Source organism: Neoarius graeffei, chromosome 10 (genome assembly GCF_027579695.1).
Source record: "Neoarius graeffei isolate fNeoGra1 chromosome 10, fNeoGra1.pri, whole genome shotgun sequence".
NCBI classification, from domain to species: domain Eukaryota; kingdom Metazoa; phylum Chordata; class Actinopteri; order Siluriformes; family Ariidae; genus Neoarius; species Neoarius graeffei.
In genome coordinates this window covers 64,104,575-64,126,008 of record NC_083578.1, presented here as the reverse complement: position 1 = coordinate 64,126,008, position 21,434 = coordinate 64,104,575, and the positions used below count along the sequence as shown (strand labels likewise).

At 40.3% G+C, this 21,434-nt stretch overlaps 1 protein-coding gene across 1 annotated transcript; it reads right to left on the bottom strand.

The window, feature by feature from the left end:
- Nucleotides 1–2,998: 2,998 nt before the first annotated feature.
- calr (calreticulin) lies at nucleotides 2,999–21,011 on the bottom strand. Its single transcript, XM_060932107.1, has 9 exons — nucleotides 20,755–21,011; nucleotides 20,229–20,330; nucleotides 12,119–12,322; nucleotides 11,929–12,023; nucleotides 11,617–11,826; nucleotides 10,226–10,339; nucleotides 9,596–9,739; nucleotides 5,705–5,797; nucleotides 2,999–3,681 (listed from the first exon to the last, which is right to left on the bottom strand). The coding sequence occupies exons 1-9, from the start codon at nucleotides 20,846–20,848 to the stop codon at nucleotides 3,499–3,501; spliced, it is 1,239 nt and encodes a 412-aa protein (XP_060788090.1). The 5' UTR covers nucleotides 20,849–21,011; the 3' UTR covers nucleotides 2,999–3,498.
- Between the last annotated feature and the right edge of the window lie 423 nt (nucleotides 21,012–21,434).

The following is a 21,434-nucleotide window of genomic DNA, read 5'->3' as shown; positions in this document are numbered from 1 at the left end:
GGTTAGGTTAATTGGTGGCTCTAACTTGACTGTAGGTGTGAATGTGAGTGTGACTGGTTGTTTGTCTCTATGTGTCAGCCCTGCGATGATTTGGTGACTTGTCCTGGGTGTACCCCGCCTCTCGCCCATAGTCAGCTGGGATAGGCTCCAGCTTGCCTGCGACCCTTCACAAGATAAGCAGTTCACATATACAATATGAAATAGTAAGTCATTATGTGACTTCAGTTTTTTCCCCCAAGGGGTGGAAACAGGCTTCCATAGGATCTGGTGTCTGGGCATGAGGTGAGGATAAACACTGGATAGGACACCCATCCATCATAGGGCACTGCACACACACACACACACACACTGTTTCTCATGGCCAAGCCTCTTACTGCCATGTTTTTGGGAAGTCAGAGGAAACTGAAGAACCCAGAAGGAGCCCATACACACACACACACACACACACACACACACAAACTGCAACGACAGTAATAGGAGATTACTTATTACTAGACTACACTGATCAATGTATATTTGATATTTTCTAATTACCTTACTCTTAAAAATAACTTGTCTATGATGTTGCATTAGTAGCACTCATTCAGGAACCTGTTTCCTTTCTACCAGCACCCACCAACTGGCAAAGATACCAGTTAGGCCAGCTCGGTCTGTGTTTTGGCAGCTGGTAGCTAGTACGACCTGGCTGGATTTTTTCCAGATGTTAGATATGTAAAGCTACCATAGATCATTGCCAGGAGCAGAATACTGTAACACTGGTGAGGAAGAAGTTCAACCAGGAAATCTTGTTAAAACAATGCACTTTTGAAATATGTTCATGATTAAGAATAAATTTATCAGCTTATTCAACGTTTGAAACGAACCTAACCCTGGCATCAGCTGACATACATCTTTCACTGGAGTAAAACATGGGGGAGAAAAAGTAATAAAATCATTATAATAAAGGGTGACAAAATGATTAGTTTAACCTAATTCCTACCAAGTCACTTTTATTTAAAATTTTCATTATCTCTAGCCGCTTTATCCTTCTACAGGGTCGCAGGCAAGCTGGAGCCTATCCCAGCTGACTACGGGCGAAAGGCGGGGTACACCCTGGACAAGTCGCCAGGTCATCACAGGGCTGACACATAGACACAGACAACCATTCACACTCACATTCACACCTACGGTCAATTTAGAGTCACCAGTTAACCTAACCTGCATGTCTTTGGACTGTGGGGGAAACCGGAGCACCCAGAGGAAACCCACGCAGACACGGGGAGAACATGCAAACTCCACACAGAAAGGCCCTCGCCGGCCCTGGGGCTCGAACCCAGGACCTTCTTGCTGTGAGGCGACAGCGCTAACCACTACACCACCGTGCCACCTTATTTAAAATTTTTTGAATAATATTGAAGATTTGAATAATAATGTACAGAGAGACTACAAAGTCAAAATTGGGTTCTGTTATAAAGCCTGAAAGCACAATCGATTTCCTAGCTACAGCTTTTATCCATAGGTGATTTTATTTCATTTTTACTTTGTGGCCACAAGAAAGCATAGAGACCCCTGCTGTCTAAATAGAAGACTTGTTAAAGAGACTTCGTGTACACTATTGGGAAATGTGAACTCACTTAATTTGAGATCACTTAACAGTGCAATGTGGTTTGAACGATATGTAAAGTTAATCCTAGAAGCCTAAAGGTTCTTCCATTTATCCAGCTGGGGAAACCCTTAAAGGCTCCAAGGTGCACCCTAAAATAAAGGGGTTTCCTAGATGATACCTTTCAGAAAGGGCTCCAAGTTGAACCCCTTTTGGAAGTTAAGAACCCCCACCTCACAAAGAACCCATGAACAACCAGTTTTTCTCAGTGTAGTGTACTCGGAATGCCGTAGTACCGGCAAACACCCTTAACCAAATTGGCTTTTTTTCAGTAATTACTTGTGCTCAAGTTAACGGAGTTATTTTTTGTTTCATATACTATGGCAATATTCATAACAGAATTTTTTTTACATTATTCCAAAAACAAAAAGTGCAAAACAGATCCAAAATTGATAGTTTGACTCCAAATTAAATTGATACAATTTGCTCCCTCACCCCAAATATAATCAACCAGCCGAGACATCTGGTGCCCAGAGGTTGCTTCAGTTTTGTACTGGAGTTACAAGGCAAATTTCCCTAACAGTTACATCTTAAGTTCCAGTTACACATGATTTTTATATGATGGCCCCTCCTGTGCCAGGAACTGGTCTTCCCAGCCCGTCTCCCATCTCAGTACTAATCCGAGGTGGGTTTCCCAAAAGACTCTTAAGGCTAAGACCATCTTAACTAGGAGAGAGCGCATTTGTCATGTTGCTCTCTCTAACATTTAATGATGATCTTTGTGCTGCAATGCTTTTGGGAAATTCAGCACCAGCCCTTAAAGTGCATTGGGCAGCGCTGATCTCCATTTCCATAGCCCTCGGTCTCTCACCTATTATATAGCTAAGGTTACAGTGAGGGGGTTGGTCCTCTGGTAACCACGAGAGTTTGACTCCCTACTCACATCTGTATTGTGGCGTGTCTCACCAAATGGCAATAGGTACGTACCATTTTTGTGATGGTCTTTGGTATGACCTGACTATGAGTGGAACTCATGACTTCCTAGTAAAGAGGCAGACACGCTAACCACTGGGCCAAATATGACGTTATGTTTATATAATATATAAAACTACTGCGTCAGATGGGGCAAATATAGTTCCTAGGAGAAGACCATAATTGAAGGCCACATCAGTACTGTATATTAGACCAGCATGTTAACTTGGAGAAGGTTTTAGAAAAGTTATACAGAGAGTAATATCAAACCGCAGCTATTTTACACAATTTTTCTTTCATAATCTTTCTGTCCCAACAAATCAGCTTTGCAGTATTTCCATCTAGGCTGTAGAACAGCACTGCCTTTCCACATCAATTATAAAGTTTGTTTATAAGAACAACAACAACAAAAAAAATTAATTCACCCAGGTGCAAGGGGCCATGTCAAATATTAACAATGCAATTTTATCATCTTTGAGGTTAGATTTGGAAGCAAACAAACAAGAATTCTCTCTCACACACACACACACACACACTATTGCACGCTGAATGGAAAATGAACAGCAATCGGTTGGAATATCAGGCCTCTAAATGTCCCCCAAAAAAACCAAACACTAAAAATGAAGGACAAAAACAGTGAGTTCATCTGAACAGCAGTGGTTCATGGAGGTGTTGTGTACCATCACTTTTTTTTTACAGTCTTCTTAACCATGTTGCACAATTGCCCCAAACTATCATGTTCACTGTATTCATTACAAAAGGTGAGCAATTCCTCTTATACATCAGTTCCTCTGAACACCACTTGTTTATGCTGAAGAAGCTGAATGAAGTATGGTTTAGTTATAAATATGTTTGCAGCACCAGAACTGAACATGTTAAATTTCTGAGCTGAGAAACAAAGGAATGTCCAACACAGTTCAGGCCATATTCCTCCACTGAGAAGTCTACAACTCATCCTTAAGTTTAGAGTCTGTTCCCTCCTCATCATCTTCCTCCTCCTCTTCCTCCTCCTCATCTTTATCTTCATCTGTTTCATCCTTTGCCTCTTCACTTCTTTTCTTGTCCTCTTCCTCATGTTTCTTTCGCTCTTCCTCCTCCTGAGCATCCTTCATCTTTTTTTCGGCATCCTGTTAAGCAGAACCGAGAGCATTAATTCAATCAATCAATCAATCAATCAATCAATCAATCAATCAATCAATCAATCAATCAAACAAACAAACAAACCTTGCCATCCAATTAATTCCAAATCAATGTTACACTGAAACAGATATTACACATACAACCATATACACACACATTTTCAAATCATGACAATATTAAGGCAATAAATAGCCTTGATTTAATAAAAAAAATTGCTCCATATATGTGATAAAGAGCTTTACAGGGAGTGACTATATAGCTTGCTTAAATCGTCAACAATTATATCCACCATGCAATGTCGATACTTAGTGTGTTGCTGAACCAACCAAGGATGAAGTAAAAACTCTACTTGGAAATATGTAATTAAAAAAAAAATTTAAAATGGTAAGAACGTCTTTGTTTTTATTTTTCAATAATTATAGCATTTTTCACAAATTGCTACTGTCATTTAACCATTTTTTTTACATTCTAAGCGGAAATGATTGTCAGGTATTTTATTTATTGAATTTGCAATAAATTATTAAAAATAAATAAGTAAAGAAGTAAATAAATAAATAATTGCTCCGTTTCTCAAAATCCAGTGAATGTGGATAGAATTAAAAAAAAAAAAAAAGGTTTTCCATTCAATCTCGTCATACATGCCTTATAGCCAACTTGGCTATCAGCTCATGTACGACGAGATTGAGTGGAATAACTTAAATATATCCATGCTATTATTCCCCATGTTCAATACTGGCAACTATACCTGAAATGATTAACAGCCAGGTGAACACACAAGCAGAACTATGATAGACCTTGGGTACACGTTTATAATTGCTTTAATAGCATGATAAATGCACTTTTGGCACTTAACGATACCCACAATTTAAACTGATTCATGGATAATGGGTTCAGGATTTGATTTTCCCCATGATATTTTTTGTGGAAAAAAAAATTATCCCTTTTATTTGCCTCCTTTTGATCAAATTAAATATCCCTTTTGTTAGTTAAAAAAAAAAACTTTTGTTTTATTTTTCTTAAAATAAACAATTTTTACCCACATTTGTAAAGGCTGGAGTACAATAACCTATTAACTAAAACATTCCTTTTATTAAAAGGTTAAATATTTTCTTAATAAACAAACATTCATGAATAACTGTACTACTTCCATTTGCTTCACCTTTCTTTAGCTTTCTATAGTCTGTAAAACTTTTGTAAATGTTTGCAAAAATATAACAGATTTCTTGTTAAATCTGTTTGTACAGTCAGTTACACAACAGCTCTAACATTTTAGGTGCGTTTTTGTAGCAGTGGAACCATTACTTCCGCCTATGATGAGCTCATGTGTAATCCCTCTATTGTACGTTCTTGCACCTTCTGCTGTCTAAACAATGTAATTACAGCTAGGAAAAACAGATGACACAGCCTGATAATCATCCTCCATCCATCCATCCATTACCTGTAGCCGCTTATCCTGTGCAGGGTCACGGAAAAGCTGGAGCCTATCCCAGCTGACTATGGGTGAGAGGTGGGGTACACCCTGGACAAGTCGCCAGGTCATCACAGAGCTGACACAGAGACAGACAACCATTCACACTCACATTCACACCTACGATCAATTTAGAGCCACCAATTAACCTAAGCTGCATGTCTTTGGACTGTGGGGGAAAACGGAGCACCCGGAGGAAACCCACGCAGATACAGAAAGGCCCTCGTTGGCCGCTGGGCTCGAACCCAGGACCTTCCTGCTGTGAGGTGACCGTGCTAACCACTTCACCACCATGCCACTCCTTGATAATCATCATGATGAAATAAATTAATCAATTTGAATAGTCAAACTTATACCACAATTTGTCATACGATGCATCATTTCATATATAGGAAGTTCTTTAGTTTGAGACGATGCATTTCAAATCTGTTATATGTCCTGTTAATACATTTAAAACTCTCCTTCATTGTAGCTACTTCTCATTGAAGACTATTTAATACTATGTAATAGGCCTCTATTAATGGACCCAAATATGAATTTACCTTTGTTGCACCCCAAGTCTCATTGCCAACCTCCTCAGCCAGTTTTGGGTCATTGGTAATGAGAAAGTTGTCAAAAATAGTTCCAGACTTCACCTGTTTCAATACAGAAAAGCAGTGTGTGTTAATACATGTAAAAGGAGTGCTTCTCATGCAGGAGAAGTTATATATTAAAACAGTGTGGGAAATAAAGCTGGACCGGCAGACATTTACCAGTAATTTTTGCATTTCTCCATCTGTATTTCACAAGCATCAAACCGGATGGCCCATGAACAATTGTAAAGATATGGGTCTAATCTACTTCTAATTTTCTTCCAGATGGTATACTGGGCAAATACATTATGTTGTAACATGGCCTGTGAAACAGACGCCCTCGCGGGCCAGACTTTAAAAATTCATAACTCAGTCACCGATGGTCCCAGCCCCGCCAAAATTTACAGGCACCTCCCTCTCCCTGAGACCTTTCAAACGAGCTCAGGCTTGGCCCGATCTGACATCAGGAGTGAGCCCGGATAGCGGAAAGCTTTAGCACAAGCTCTGGCTCCAGCTGCTCGCGCATGCGAGGATTTAAAAATTCACGACTCCGCCACCAAAGATCCTAGCCCTGCCAAAATTTACAGGCACCTCCCTCTCCTCCAGTGGCACACTAAATAAGACAATAATAATAATAATAATAATAATAATAATTACACTCAGTATTCGGTTTTAATGCACGATGCAGCTGAACTAGTGTTTTAGAGTTGACAGTATCTGATTGATCCAGTCAATTGATTAAGAGGAGTTCAGTTTACATGAAACTTGGCAGTACAGTATAATGTTAAGTGCCAAACTGACAATCAATGGTTATGTGCATTTTTTTCATTCATCCATCTATCCATCCATTATCTGTAGCCACTTATCCTGTCCGCCAGGGTTGCAGGCAAGCTGGAGCCTATTTTTTTTTCATAATAATAATAATAATAATAATAATAATACAACGCCGATTCCAAAAAAGTTGGGACAAAGTACAAATTGTAAATAAAAACGGAATGCAATGATGTGGAAGTTTCAAAATTCCATATTTTATTCAGAATAGAACATAGATGACATATCAAATGTTTAAACTGAGAAAATGTATCATTTAAAGATAAAAATTAGGAGATTTTAAATTTCATGACAACAACACATCTCAAAAAAGTTGGGACAAGGCCATGTTTACCACTGTGAGACATCCCCTTTTCTCTTTACAACAGTCTGTAAACATCTGGGGACTGAGGAGACAAGTTGCTCAAGTTTAGGGATAGGAATGTTAACCCATTCTTGTCTAATGTAGGATTCTAGCTGCTCAACTCTCTTAGGTCTTTTTTGTCGTATCTTCCGTTTTATGATGCGCCAAATGTTTTCTATGGGTGAAAGATCTGGACTGCAGGCTGGCCAGTTCAGTACCCGGACCCTTCTTCTACGCAGCCATGATGCTGTAATTGATGCAGTATGTGGTTTGACATTGTCATGTTGGAAAATGTAAAGTCTTCCCTGAAAGAGTCGTCATCTGGATAGGAGCATATGTTGCTCTAGAACCTGGACATACCTTTCAGCATTGATGGTGTCTTTCCAGATGTGTAAGCTGCCCATGCCACATGCACTAATGCAACCCCATACCATCAGAGATGCAGGCTTCTGAACTGAGCGCTGATAACAACTTGGGTTGTCCTTCTCCTCTTTAGTCCGAATGACACGGCGTCCCTGATTTCCATAAAGAACTTCAAATTTTGATTTGTCTGACCACAGAACAGTTTTCCACTTTGCCACAGTCCATTTTAAATGAGCCTTGGCCCAGAGAAGACGTCTGCGCTTCTGGATCATGTTTAGATACGGCTTCTTCTTTGAACTATAGAGTTTTAGCTGGCAACGGTGGATGGCACGGTGAATTGTGTTCACAGATAATGTTCTCTGGAAATATTCCTGAGCCCATTTTGTGATTTCCAATACAGAAGCATGCCTGTATGTGATGCAGTGCCGTCTAAGGGCCCGAAGATCACGGGCACCCAGTATGGTTTTCCAGCCTTGACCCTTACGCACAGAGATTCTTCCAGACTCTCTGAATCTTTTGATGATATTATGCACTGTAGATGATGATATGTTCAAACTCTTTGCAATTTTACACTGTCGAACTCTTTTCTGATATTGCTCCACTATTTGTCGGCGCAGAATTAGGGGGATTGGTGATCCTCTTCCCATCTTTACTTCTGAGAGCCGCTGCCACTCCAAGATGCTCTTTTTATACCCAGTCATGTTAATGACCTATTGCCAATTGACCTAATGAGTTGCAATTTGGTCCTCCAGCTGTTCCTTTTTTGTACCTTTAACTTTTCCAGCCTCTTATTGCCCCTGTCCCAACTTTTTTGAGATGTGTTGCTGTCATGAAATTTCAAATGAGCCAATATTTGGCATGAAATTTCAAAATTTATCACTTTCGACAGTTCATATGTTGTCTATGTTCTACTGTGAATACAATATCAGTTTTTGAGATTTGTAAATTATTGCATTCCGTTTTTATTTACAATTTGTACTTTGTCCCAACTTTTTTGGAATCGGGGTTGTAATAATAATAATAATAAGAAGAAGAAGCAGAAGAAGCGGCACGGTGGTGTAGTGATTAGCACTGTCGCCTCACAGCAAGAAGGTCTGGGTTCGAGCCCTGTGGCCGGCAAGGGCCTTTCCGTGCGGAGTTTGCATGTTCTCCCCGTGTCCGCGTGGGTTTCCTCCGGGTGCTCCAGTTTCCCCCCACAGTCCAAAGACATGCAGGTTAGGTTAAGTGGTGACTCTAAATTGACCGTAGGTGTGAATGAGAGTGTGAATGGTTGTCTGTGTCTATGTGTCAGCCCTGCGATGACCTGGCGACTTGTCCAGGGTGTACCCCGCCTTTCGCCCGTAGTCAGCTGGGATAGGCTCCAGCTTGCCTGTGACTCTGCAGAACAGGATAAAGTGGCTAGAGATAATGAGATGAGAAGAAGAAATTGGAAGAAAATAAAAACTCTATAAATCTACATCCTACAAAGTATATGACTATTATCTCATCTCAGAGATAATGAGATGAGATAATAGTCGTATACTTTTGTAGGATGTAGATTTATAGAGTTTTTATTTTCTTCTATTTTCTAAGTTCTAGTCCAGCAGATTTTAGTCTGAATGCCAAATGATATGACCATGTCTAGTTTTCGGTCATTTTAAAAGTCATTTGGAATCTCGTCCTCAAAATTTTAACTCTTATGTAGGAATAGTTGTATTGTTAATTAATAAATGTCTTATAGACTCGTTATAAACATAGTATAAAAAAAATAGTCATGGCTGACAATGTTTCATGAGTGTTATTATAGTACCTACATATAAGTACCAGTAAGTTGTAACCAACTGGAACATCCTTGCCCCCCCCGCCATACTTTTTTCTAGACATGGAACTGACCTGTGTGTGCTACTGTTTTCTTGGGCATAACTTCAAGCATGTTTTTCTTGAATCTTCTGACATTTTCTTGTAAATTATATTCAATTTGTAGTGTAAATCAGCAACTAATATCGAGTGTTTATGATCTTCAAAAAGCCAAATATGTGCCTGGAAATAGCTGAGAAGCCATCTCCAGGGATCTAAAGCCCTTCAGTTTCCAAAGCCTGAGGGCGGGCCACGGACCCCCAGCCTCAGTGTTCAGGGCCTTTGGCCTGTCGTTCAGACAGGCTGAAATTTGGACGGACAGACAACATTTCAGACTTGTCTGTCCTGTGACAGTCTGCTTAAAATTCCTTATTTCCCCACACTGATTAAATGTGTCATGTATACCAATAATATAATATGACCGTCACACCTTAAATCATCTCCTGAAGAATGAAACAAACTGTCATAAGGAATAAGAGGATTCATACCTGCCAAAGATCCAATCCAATCACTCCGATGCTACTATATTTGTAGATCTCAGAATCAGGAGTGTATTCGGGGTTGTCAATTTCAGGGTGCACCCATTTACCTTTGTAGGCAGGATTGTCTATCTGTTTCGGCTTCCACTCACCCTAAGAAAGGGGAAAACCCATTTTATGAAACATTCTCAAACAGCTGTTCTACTATGCTACAGGTTTTCAAGTAAAAAAGCAAAGATGCAGTTTACTCATCTTTATGAAACATTTACAAACTAAACGTACATTTGTTGAAAGTTTCAAATAATTTCTGCCAAATGTTTTTTTTGGTACATTTGTTAGCTTTCTGAAATGCTACCCTCAATGAGACACAACTGAAGGCAGCATTCACTTATGCCATAGGTTTATGGAAATTCATGCACCGTGATGTTTATATATAGCAGAAGATGATCAGTTCTAAATGTTATACAGTACATAGATTTCACTTAAAAATGTACACTTAAACAAGACAGAACCTGCTTCACATCCACTGTGACAATATACCTGCCTTATGTTTTATATTCCATTTCTGTACAGTGCTCTTAGAAAATGAACATGGGTGTTTTATCTTAAATCCCTTTAATTAAACAGATCTTTGTGTACCTTGTACTCAGGGTTGGTAACCATGGGAGGCTCCCATTCTCCATCCATCTCTTCATCCCAGTCATCAGGCTTTTTGGCATCAGGATCAGGGATGGTCTCAGGCTTGTCCCAGTCCTGTAGAAAGCCAAGAAGACAGATTTTCTTTTTAAATGATCTAAAAAGGATCAGTAAATTGTGTGCAAAATAGCTTAAGCTAGATGATAAAAGTGCACAGAAAGGCACCTCAAATAAGAGGACCTCACTGCTAAATGAAAAAACTCCTTGTTTGGAAAAATAATTTAGTTTCAAGTGGATATTTTTAAAATACCCATGCATGTAAGCATTAACTTCATTTACGTGTCTTAGAAACAAATTTCAACTATAAGCTTTTATCAAAAAACAAAACAAAAACCCACCAGTAAGGCAATAAAAAATACATATTCAGTCAAGATGAAAAATCAACCAGGATTGCTTCACAACTCAGTTGATAAAATGGTTCAACACTTTTTATTCTATCCACATTCACTGGATATGAGCAATCGCTATATGAGCACTCTGATTGGCTACTCTACTACTAGGCTATCAGCTCATATACCGTGAGTAGAGAAAAACAAAATGGCGACGCGTCTTGCTGAACGAACCGAGAACTAAATAAAAACTCTGCTCGAAATCAAAACCCCCCAAAAAATACAAACGCAGCAACAAAATATGGAATAAAAAGTATTTGATGGTAAGAATGTATCCTTTTTAATTTTTCAAGTATTATTATTATCGCGTTTTTCACAAATTGCTACCGTCATTTCACTGGTTTGTTCACATTCTAAGCAGAAATGATTTTGTCGGATGTTTTGTATAAAAGTTTTTATTTATCGAATTTGCAAAAAATATCAGCTCATGTATGACTCGATTTCGTGAAATAACTTAAATATCCATCTGGTAAAACATGGTAGCGTTTCCACCTCACTCCTGGAAAATGTAATTAAATTAATAGCTTCAAAGTTATTAAACTTCACACCAACAGGAATTCCTGTTACTGATTGTTTTGTATGTCACTTCTGCTTATCGGCCAGGCTTAACGGTCAACAAAACTCGCTCAAAACCCAAATATCTGCACCTTTCAAATGTTCATTCAAACCGTTATCTCATGATGTCGTCATGCAAAAGTGAAGGTAATGTTGCTCCTTGAATGGAAAAATATGGCTTTTGAAGTTTATTAACCAATTTGAGCCAAATACCAAACTACAGTATATAATCCTGATCAGCCATCCAAGAGGAGCTAATAATACACATCATATTTTTGCTGAATCTTTAGGGAGAATTTAACCAAATTACTACACAAGGTGTGGGTTTGCATGCATTTTAAAAGCAGTTCTAATTTTAGATCATTAAACTTCAATTCTGAAACACCTCACCTCTGGCTTTTTATCGTCAGGGTCATCAATCTTCTCCCGCTCATCCCAGTCGTCAGGCTTCTTTGCATCTGGATCCCTGATCTTCTTCGGAGGCAAAAAGTCCCAATCATCCTCAAGAGATCCAGACTCTACCTTCTTATTGTCAATCTTCACCTCATATGTGTTGTCTGGATTAACGAGGAGTGTATACAGGTGGGAGTATTCATCATCCTAGTTATCAACATCACAGGATTAGTCAGGTCATTTTTTCAATAACTTAATTAAAATCCATGGAATTAGCATACTGGGAATACCATATACAACTGATGTTACCTTGCACCGGATGTCTTTGTTGATCAAATGATTCTTGCCCTTATAATTGAAGATGACATGAACTTTTTTGGTGCCAGGACCACATATATCAGGACCTTAAACAGAAGACATGTTTATATTTAATACATATTCCATTTCTTTATTCTTAGTATCAGATACTAAGTTATGAGAATAAAGTAGGCTTTCTCACCAAACATTATATTGTATGTGGACTCTCCATGCATTTCCTCTTGCTTGAGGCTTGATGGGAAAACCTTAATGTAGCCTCCTCCACAGTCTATGCTCTGCTCATGTTTCACTGTGAACTGCACTACCAGTGGCTGATCCTTATTGCTGAAATCCTCAAACCGAGATGAGATGGCATAGAAACGAGCATCCTGGCTGGTCTGAAGGCCTGTGGGACAACAATAATGTCTAGCTCAGTGCTATTTTGTGAAAAAGTTCTCAGTTTATAAAGCGCGTACGCAAACTTGTGCTACCACGAGTGTCAAACTCTCGGCCCACAGACTGAACAGAACTTGATTCCTTGCTTTAGTCCATCCATACTTGTTTAAAAAATTAAATAAATAACATAGATAATATTTATTTAAAAAAAAAAAAACACCCCCAAAACTTATTGGTAACAGCACAATAAGAGTCTTAAAAATGGTACATTTTCAATATTTGGTAAACTGAATGTTACATTACATTAATGACATTTAGCAGACGCTCTTATCCAGAGAGATGAACATACCCAGCGCAACCTAGGGAGCAGTTGGGGGTTAGGGGCCTTGCTCAAGGGCACTTCAACCATTCCTGCTGGTCCATGGAATTGAATCGGCAACCTTTTAGCCCCAAAGCTGCTTCTCTAACCATGAGGCCTTGGCTTCCCCATATACTGTATGTATACTGAGTAGACTAATTACCATTTTAATTTTACCAGTTTTGCCAAATAGTTTATATGAGGTGTGTTCAAAAAGTTCTGGGACCGTTCTTGTTGTGAACAAATTGAGGGAGGCAACGTCATGTGTGCCTATGGAAAAGAATCAATGAGCTGGGCAAGTTGTTTTATGTGGCATTCATACGTCAAGAGGGGCAGAACTTCGTCCTTCAGTGACATCCTGACCCCTTTAAACACCTTACCTGGCTCATTGCTTCATTGCTGTAGGCTCACTGACTACGTTTACATGCACATCCAAATCGAGCTGCTGTCGGTAATCGAGCTGAAGGTCCCAGCAGGGTGCCAGAGAAATCCAATCCTACATGCACACAATGAAATCGGGCTATTGTGTGAGGTGCATTGTGCACCCGAGCCACAGGTGGCGCTACACGCCCCATCGTGTTGGTACACTTCCAGTTGTCGTCATGAAGAAGAGCTATTCGAGTGTGTAAACAAAAGTTATCAGTTCCGTGTTCTCCATTGCGCGTTTTTCTCCCGTCCATGAATTTTAATATATTCAACTCCTTAAGCTGAATGAGCATGAACTCTGTCTCCTCATTGCTCCAGAAGTGCACGTTTCTGCTTGCCTGTGGCAGTGGGGGCGTGGTCAAGCGCCGGTCTGTGACAGGAGGGTGAAGCCAGGGAAGGTGAGTGGCAGAACGACGGTACACCTGACGGTAATTAACCTGTGTGTGTGTCTTCCCAGTAACCGCGCCCTATTTAAGGAGGCAGAGGGGAGAGCTCATCCCGGGTCAACCTGTGTGTGTGTCTTCCCAGTAACCGCGCCCTATTTAAGGAGGCAGAGGGGAGAGCTCATCCCGGGACTAGAACACAGCGCGCGCTTCTCTCAAGAATAAAAGTAGGCTGTTAAACTGAAAAGTCTGACAATAAAAAGCCTATTAGTACCAGAAGCTTTGTCCTGCCGTCCTCTGTGCTCCACCCACACTTCAGAGAGCTCTACATCGCCATTTTCTCTTCTTCGTTTGTTCCTCCTGACCTCTTCTGCTGCTCGCTACTACTGTTGTCATGCCGACCGAGGCTGTTGTGTTTCCCGCTTGTGGTCTCGTCACTCCCGGAAGTAGCTCGACAACTAGCTCGACAGGGTATACATGCACAAAGTAGCTCGGCAGAAATCGCATAAACTAGGTCGTGTAGCTCGATTCCGAGAAATCAAGTTCGGTTCAATTTCAGCCGAATTAAGGTGTATACATGGCATTTTGAACTTCGATTTCAGTCGAGCAACGGCAGAAATTCGATTCTCTCTATGTGCATGTAAACGTAGTGACTGAAGCATTTCAAGAGTCTCCATTGCCAACCGCAAATACTTGCGCATGGCGCAAATTGTCACAGAAACACATGTAATGCAGGTCCCTGTGGTGACAGTGCGACGTCACACGGCATACTGACTCAAGAGAGTTACTGCTTGCTCCTGCTGCATGCACATGATGCACATGACCTTGCTGTGCTCTGTTCAACTGCAACTGGATTAGGCCCAGAACTTTTTGATCGCACCTCATACATTTCTGAGCCATTAATATTGTAGTCTAGAAGTGTCCTGAATTCTGCTTTAAAGTCTGGGTTTGCTGTTTTAAACGGTTAATCTAGAAAACATATGCACTTGTAATAAACCAAAGAAACTAATTACCCTTACAACCTTTGAAAGCGGGAAAGTGCCAATGTGACCAGGACACAAAACTGAGTCTGTCACTTGACAATGTGCATAAGGCTTGGGGTCCACAAGTGCAGTGCAATTTAGCCCTTGTAACTCTTAAAAATTAAACTTTAAATCATTTTTCATCACTGAACTAAAGAAAATGTACATTTCACTGCCCCCCCCAAAAAAAGATAAACAACATTAAAAAAAAAAAAACATTTCAGGCAACAATCTAATTTTTACAAGGTTTCAAGGACAATAGCTGCATTTTTCTATTAAATAAAGTCTTAAAAATGTTACTACTCAGTAATAGGGTTAAATCCTTTTTAAATGAATAACTTATTGCCAAGTTATCACATGTGTAATATGTTTACTGTGGGTGGTAAAAAAGAGCAACTGGACTTGCTTGAATTTGTACTTTTGAATTGCCATGTTAGTCAATATAACAATATATTAAATAAAATAAAAAAAAGGAAGGAGAGAACTTAAGTTTCTTCTTCCCATGATCTTCAGAAAACAGAGGGTGCAACTGTCTGCTGAACATGTGATTTATGGAACATTCCAAATATTTCAATACGGTTGAATGTGTTCAGGGGACAGTGGTCATCACTGCCACCTCACAGCAAAAAGGTTCTGGGTTTAAACTTTACAGCCAACTTGGGCCTTCTGTGTGAAGCTTCCGTGTTCTCTCCATGCCTGTGTGGGTTTCTTCTAAGTGCTCCGGTTTCCTCCCACAGTCCAAAGACATGCAGATTAGGTCAACTGGCGACTCTAAAATGCCCCACGTTAGCCCTGCGATAGACTGACGACCTTTCCAGAGTGTACCCTGCCTAACTGCCTGAAGTCAGCTGGGATTGACTCCAGCTTCCCCACAACCCTGATGGATAAGCAGTATCGAAAATGGATGGACAGATGAACGTATTAAGGTAATAAGTATTTTAATGATTATATTTTAAGGTACAGTAAAACTTGTGGTCTGATATTCAAAGATCCTGCTTTCTAAGTGATATTTTGTTGGTAGTTTAAGTAAATCTGGAATATGCACATAGGCTGTTGTTACAGACACTACTGATACAGGGTTCTAACTAGGCCTTTTCAGCGTATCAGACTGATACGCAATGTTTCCTTGCCGCTACACCCACAATGTTGCTGACACGCCTGTAAAAGCTGCTGCTATACTAATAAAAAAAAAAAAAAAAAACTCGTCAATCTTGAAAATGATTAGATTAGATTCACTTTATTCATCCCACATCGGGGAAATTCACGTGTTACAGTAGCAAGAAAATGTCATACAGATAACAAATAAAACTGAAATAAAAATTAGACAAACGAAATATTAAATACAGAGGGCTATTTGTATTATCTACCGTGAAAAAGTAGATAAATATTGCCTTATTGAGAGGCTTGGAAAAATTGCACACACACATACATACATTATATATATATATATATATATATATATATATATATATATATATATATATATATATATACACACACACACACACACACACATACACACACACACATATATATATATATATATATATATATATATATATATGTGTGTGTGTGTGTGTGTGTATATATATCACACACAGGCCTATATTATTGCACATAATTGCATCGATGAGAGATGGCAGCGGTAGTAGTGGTGAAGTCGTGCAAATATAATGACAAACAGGTTATTGGTGCTACATTACAAGTTGTGGGTGTTATACAGTCTGACAGCAGCAGGTATGAATGACCTGCGCTATCTCTCCTTCTTACACCGTGGGTGTAGCAGTCTACTACTAAGAGAGCTGCTTAAAGCCCCCACAGCCTCATCTAGGGGGTGAGAGGGGTTATCCATGATTGATGTCAGCTTGGCTAACATCCTCTTCTCACTCACCTCCTCAATGGAGTCCAGAGGACAGTCCAAGACTGAGCCAGCCCTTCTGACCAGTTTATTAAGTTTCTTCCTGTCCCTCTCTGAACTTCCACAGCCCCAGCAGACCACAGCGTAGAAAATCGCTGATGCCACCAGAGTCATAAAAAGTCCTAAGCAGTGTCCTGCACACACCAAAAGACCTCAGTCTTCTCAACAGGTGGAGACGACTTGGGCCCTTCTTGTACAGGACATCTGTGTTGTTAGTCCAGTTGGTTGTTGAGGTGAACACCCAGGTATTTGTACTCCTCCACGATCTCCATGTCCAAACCCTGGATGTTCACTGGTGCAATTTGAGGAGCCGTCCTTCTGAAATAGATCACCACCTCCTTTGTCTTGCTGGCGTTGATGCGCAGGTGGTTCAGTTCGCACCAGGTGACAAAGTTGGTGATGACCTCTCTATACTCCAGATCGTCCCCCTCTCACACACGTCCAACGATGGCTGCATCATCTGAGAACTTCTGGAGGTGGCAGCTGTCCGTGTTGTAGCTGAAGTCAGATGTGTAAAGAGGAAAGGAGAGAGCACTGTACCCTGTGGAGCCCCTGTGCTGCAGACTACCACATCAGACACACAGTCGTGGAGCCTCACATACTGCGGTCTGTTAACGAGGTAGTCGATGATCCATGCAGCCAGGTGGCAGTCGACACCAGCTCCCTCCAGCTTCCCCCTAAGCAGTGATGGCTGGATTGTGTTGAAAACACTGGAGAAGTCAAAGAACATGACTCTCACAGTGCTCCCAGTGCCCTCCAGGTGTAAAAGTGACCGGTGTAGCAGGTAAATGACAGCGTCATCCACACCAATGCCCGGTCGATATGCGAACTGCAGGGGGTCCATCTCGCTGTTCACCAGGTGTCAGAGGTGGGAGAGAACAATCCTCTCCATGATCTTCATCAGGTGAGACGTTAAAGCTACTGGCCTAAAATGGTTGAGCTCCCTGGGGTGCGCAGTCTTGGGAACTGGAACCACACATGATGTTTTCCACAGATGTGGAACACTCTCCAGACTGAGACTCAGGTTGAAAATGTACAGAAGTATCCCACAGAGCTGATCTGCACAGTCCATAAGCAGTCTGAAGTTGATACCATCAGGGCCAGCAGCTTTCCTCATCTTGATCCTCCTCAGCTCCTTCAACACCTGATCAGCTGTTATGGAGAGGCGAGGGGTGTAGCCGAGGTGTGACTCCTGTAGAGTGAGGTCGGGGGTGGAGTGTGTGGATTGGTCTGGCAGAGAGCAGAGGGGGGTGATGTGGTGTGAGTCTTTTGTTTAATTTTCTCTCATTATCTCCCCATGGTGGCACGCAAAAGTTCTATATTCGGACATACTCCACTCCCCGTCCACGCAAGCGCCCAGTGCATAGTGGCCTGAGTAGTTCTGTGTGGAGATTGTCACTGATCATGCTAGCCTGGTTTATCTCCTTCCTTAGGCTGTGTTCGCGGGAAAGCGCCACCCGTGTTAAGAGGCACTTACACACCATGCACGTTACATTGCAACTGTTGGAGTAACAGTCAGTAGGGGAAGGTATGGTATGAGTTAGATCTAGATAGCCATGTATTGTAATTGAATGGCTGAAGCTGAAAATAAAGCCGACGCTTTGTGAACATCAACTGGTTGTTTTATTCTTATTTCATAAATGTCACCAATATAGCTGAATATTAATTATAATAAGTCTTCAATCAAAAACAAATCACAGCAACTTTTGACAAAAAAAAAAAAATCTCATTAATATTACCAAAAGAGTGACTTTCAGGGAGGCCCGTAAGTGCCAGGAAATGCACTAGAATGCATCTCTGAGCAAGCAGAACCAGTGAGCTTTTGAAGACCTAAGGTGGCCCCAAACCCCTGGCTGTTCTGACTGGTGCCACTACGCTGATATTTTGGTCCGGTTAGAATCCTGTGATGTTTACACCTCGTGTTCTGTTGGCTATTAGCAACACCAAATAAAATTTGAAATGGCCAAACGTGAATAGAGACACATACTTTTTATAACCGGTGCCATCACGAAGGCAAATAAGACATGAAGGTAATGTTACTGAGTGAATTCACCTGTGTAATTTTATTTTTGTAAGAAGCAGTTGGTGTCAATTAATATTTTACCATTAACAATTAATTGCCAAAGGCAAAGTGAATATCAGTGAAGAATAACTGAGACAAAGTTGAGGTTATTATTCACCGATATTCACTGAGCCTGTGGCAGATAATTGTTTTACAGTGTAACTACACAGGGGATATGTAAAAAAAGAAAAATCGTATAAAAAATTTTTTTTTTCAATCTTCAAAAGTGGCAATGCAAATGTAATAAAGGCGCAGCACAGACTTGCGCCACATATCTACACTGACTCACAAAAAGCACTTTATTTTGAAACAGATGAATCACAATTCCACCTTACCTTGGAATAGTTTTAGACCAAACTTCGTAGCATCTTTAGTGCTTTTAGGAACAGCATTGTCTTTCATACTTTGCAATTCTTCCTCACTTACGGTAACGAAGCGTTTGGCCGCCATTTTGCCGAGTCGCTCGAGGTGATTATCGAGAAATAATCCGAATTTCTCGACCAATCAGTGCGCACAATTTTCTATAAATCGCCTGCATATTTATACTAAGCAATTTTATACCTGGGTCAAATTGTCCCAAATATAACTTGCATAATATAAATATGAAAAGAGTAAAGCATATACACCGAAGTAAAATGATCCTTTTTCACGTTTAGTCGAGAAAATTACTCAAATGGAAAAAAGTAAAATGAATATGCTTACACTAAGCACTAATAAGAGTACTAAATGTACTAAGAGTACTTACCATAATAGTGTTTATAGGACAAGGTCATCAGAAAAAATACTACTAATTATTCCATCAGCAAGAACAGAACTTGGTAAAACAGCTCTCATCATATGCACCAAATGTCTGGAATGAACTCCAAAACACTTTAAATCTAGAATCACTTCCATCTTTCAATACTTTTAAAAACCTTTTAATGTCAACTCTGACTGAACAGTGTAATTGTTTTTAACTAGGTGCCCTTTAAGTTGTGTGTCTGTATTAGCTTGTTATTTGTCATATTAAGTGTAATATCTTGTTTGTGTTTTAGTATGTATAGTATGGGATTTGTGGTGTAATATGTAACTTTGTCTTGTTTTTTATGTATTTTGAAACTTTTTGCCACCAGTCTTGGCCAAGACTCCCTGGGAGAAGAGTTTTATTGTAACTCAATGGGACTTTTCCTGGTTTAAAAAAAAAAAAAGTCTTTTAACCGCTGTCGCCTCACAGCAAGAAGGTCCGGGTTCGAGCCCCGTGGCTGACGAGGGCCTTTCTGTGTGGAGTTTGCATGTTCTCCCTGTGTCCCTGTGGGTTTCCTCCGGGTGCTCCGGTTTCCCCCACAGTCCAAAGACATGCAGGTTAGGTTAACTGGTGACTCTAAATTGACCGTAGGTGTGAATGTGAGTGTGAATGGTTGTCTATGTGTCAGCCCTGTGATGACCTGGCGACTTGTCCAGGGTGTACCCCGCCTTTCGCCCGTAGTCAGCTGGGATAGGCTCCAGCTTGCCTGCGACCCTGTAGAACAGGATAAAGCAGCTAGAGATAATGAGATCAGATGTCTTTTACTTTGACAAACATTTGCAAACGCCACCCCAGTCATGAAATCATTCAAGGTATCGTTTTGTTTTTCCTTCCAAGGATTGGTGCATTTTAGTGCAGCGCAAAACAAAAGATGCATCATTTGGAGATCTGATGAATTGTTGGAAAAATGTGCATCAAAGCCAGAGCAGGATTTCAGCACTAAAAAGGAAAGGACAATCTCACCCTTATCTTTCTCTGCATCGCCATAAAATGTGCCGGCTGACAGCACAAACTTGCCATAATCGGATTTGTGGGTGGATTCCAGCCACCGGCTTTTCCAAGCATCTACACAAAAAATAAAAGCAAAAATGTTGATTTAGTGAAAAACATCTGCGTGGTTACCGAACATCTGGAGGATCAGTGTGACGCCCTGATTGGGCTTTCATTCACTGAAGGGATGCGTTTTCCAACATAAAGAATATACAACTTTAATGCATTAAAGCTTCCAGTGTATCAGACTACATGTTTACACAGCAGTAAAGGAACACACACACACACACACACACAGCACGGTGGGAGATATTACAGTTATTGTGAAGACAAATGTCGGACGCACAGCCACTGGAGAGGCGTGACTTGTATTAAAAACACAACGTTTAACTTTAGATAAATTATTTAAAAGAAACAAACACATATATAAGGTTATTGAATCGCTGCCAAGGCACATGGACAGTTTACAGTCGTGTAAATATAAAGATAAACACATTACCCCCGTCTTCAAACTGCTCTCTGAAATAAACCAACGGCTCTGCGGTTATTAAGGCGATTGCTAAGCTTATAAAAAGCAAACACAGGGTTGTCATTTTGTCCAAAACAAACACGCCTTCAGCAGACACCTATACAATCTGTAAATTAGCTTGTAAATGGTTATAAAACCACCCAAGCGTGTATTAATACCGGTAATACCGCAACAACGCGCTTCTCTATTAAATCAATGAGCGCTTCTTCTTCGTCGCTTTGCCAGACTCTCCTCTTGGCTCAGAACAGATGGCCTGCACTCATTGGCCAAGAGCAAGAAGAGGCGGTGCTACAGATTCCAACCAATCAGATAACTAATAAAAATGATGGACAGCTGTCTTTGACCAATTCGGCCTCATTACGCAGTGAACGGGCAATCCAAAAAGGAGGACATGAAATAACGAGTTTGAAAAAGAGAAAAGGGAATAACACAAACAAACTAGGGGTTTGTATTTCAGACGGAAATATAACTTTTGTTAAAAAATTATTTAACATTATTATCCTGTTCCTTCTGTCAGTATCGTTATGGAAGCCCATTTCCACCACTTGGGGGAAAAAAAGAAGTGACAGCGTCAGTAATAATAATAATAACTATTTCATCACAACGAGAACATTTTCTCACAACTATGACTTAATATCTCAATATTATGA

Coding starts and splice junctions, on each gene's coding strand:
- calr (XM_060932107.1), bottom strand. CDS start 20,848: ATGACAACCCTGTGTTTGCTTTTTATAAGCTTAGCAATCGCCTTAATA. Junction 10,340..11,616: donor CTGACGATAAAAAGCCAGAG/GTGAGGTGTTTC, acceptor GGCTTTCTACAG/GACTGGGACAAGCCTGAGAC. Junction 3,682..5,704: donor AGACTTGGGGTGCAACAAAG/GTAAATTCATAT, acceptor TCTGCTTAACAG/GATGCCGAAAAAAAGATGAA.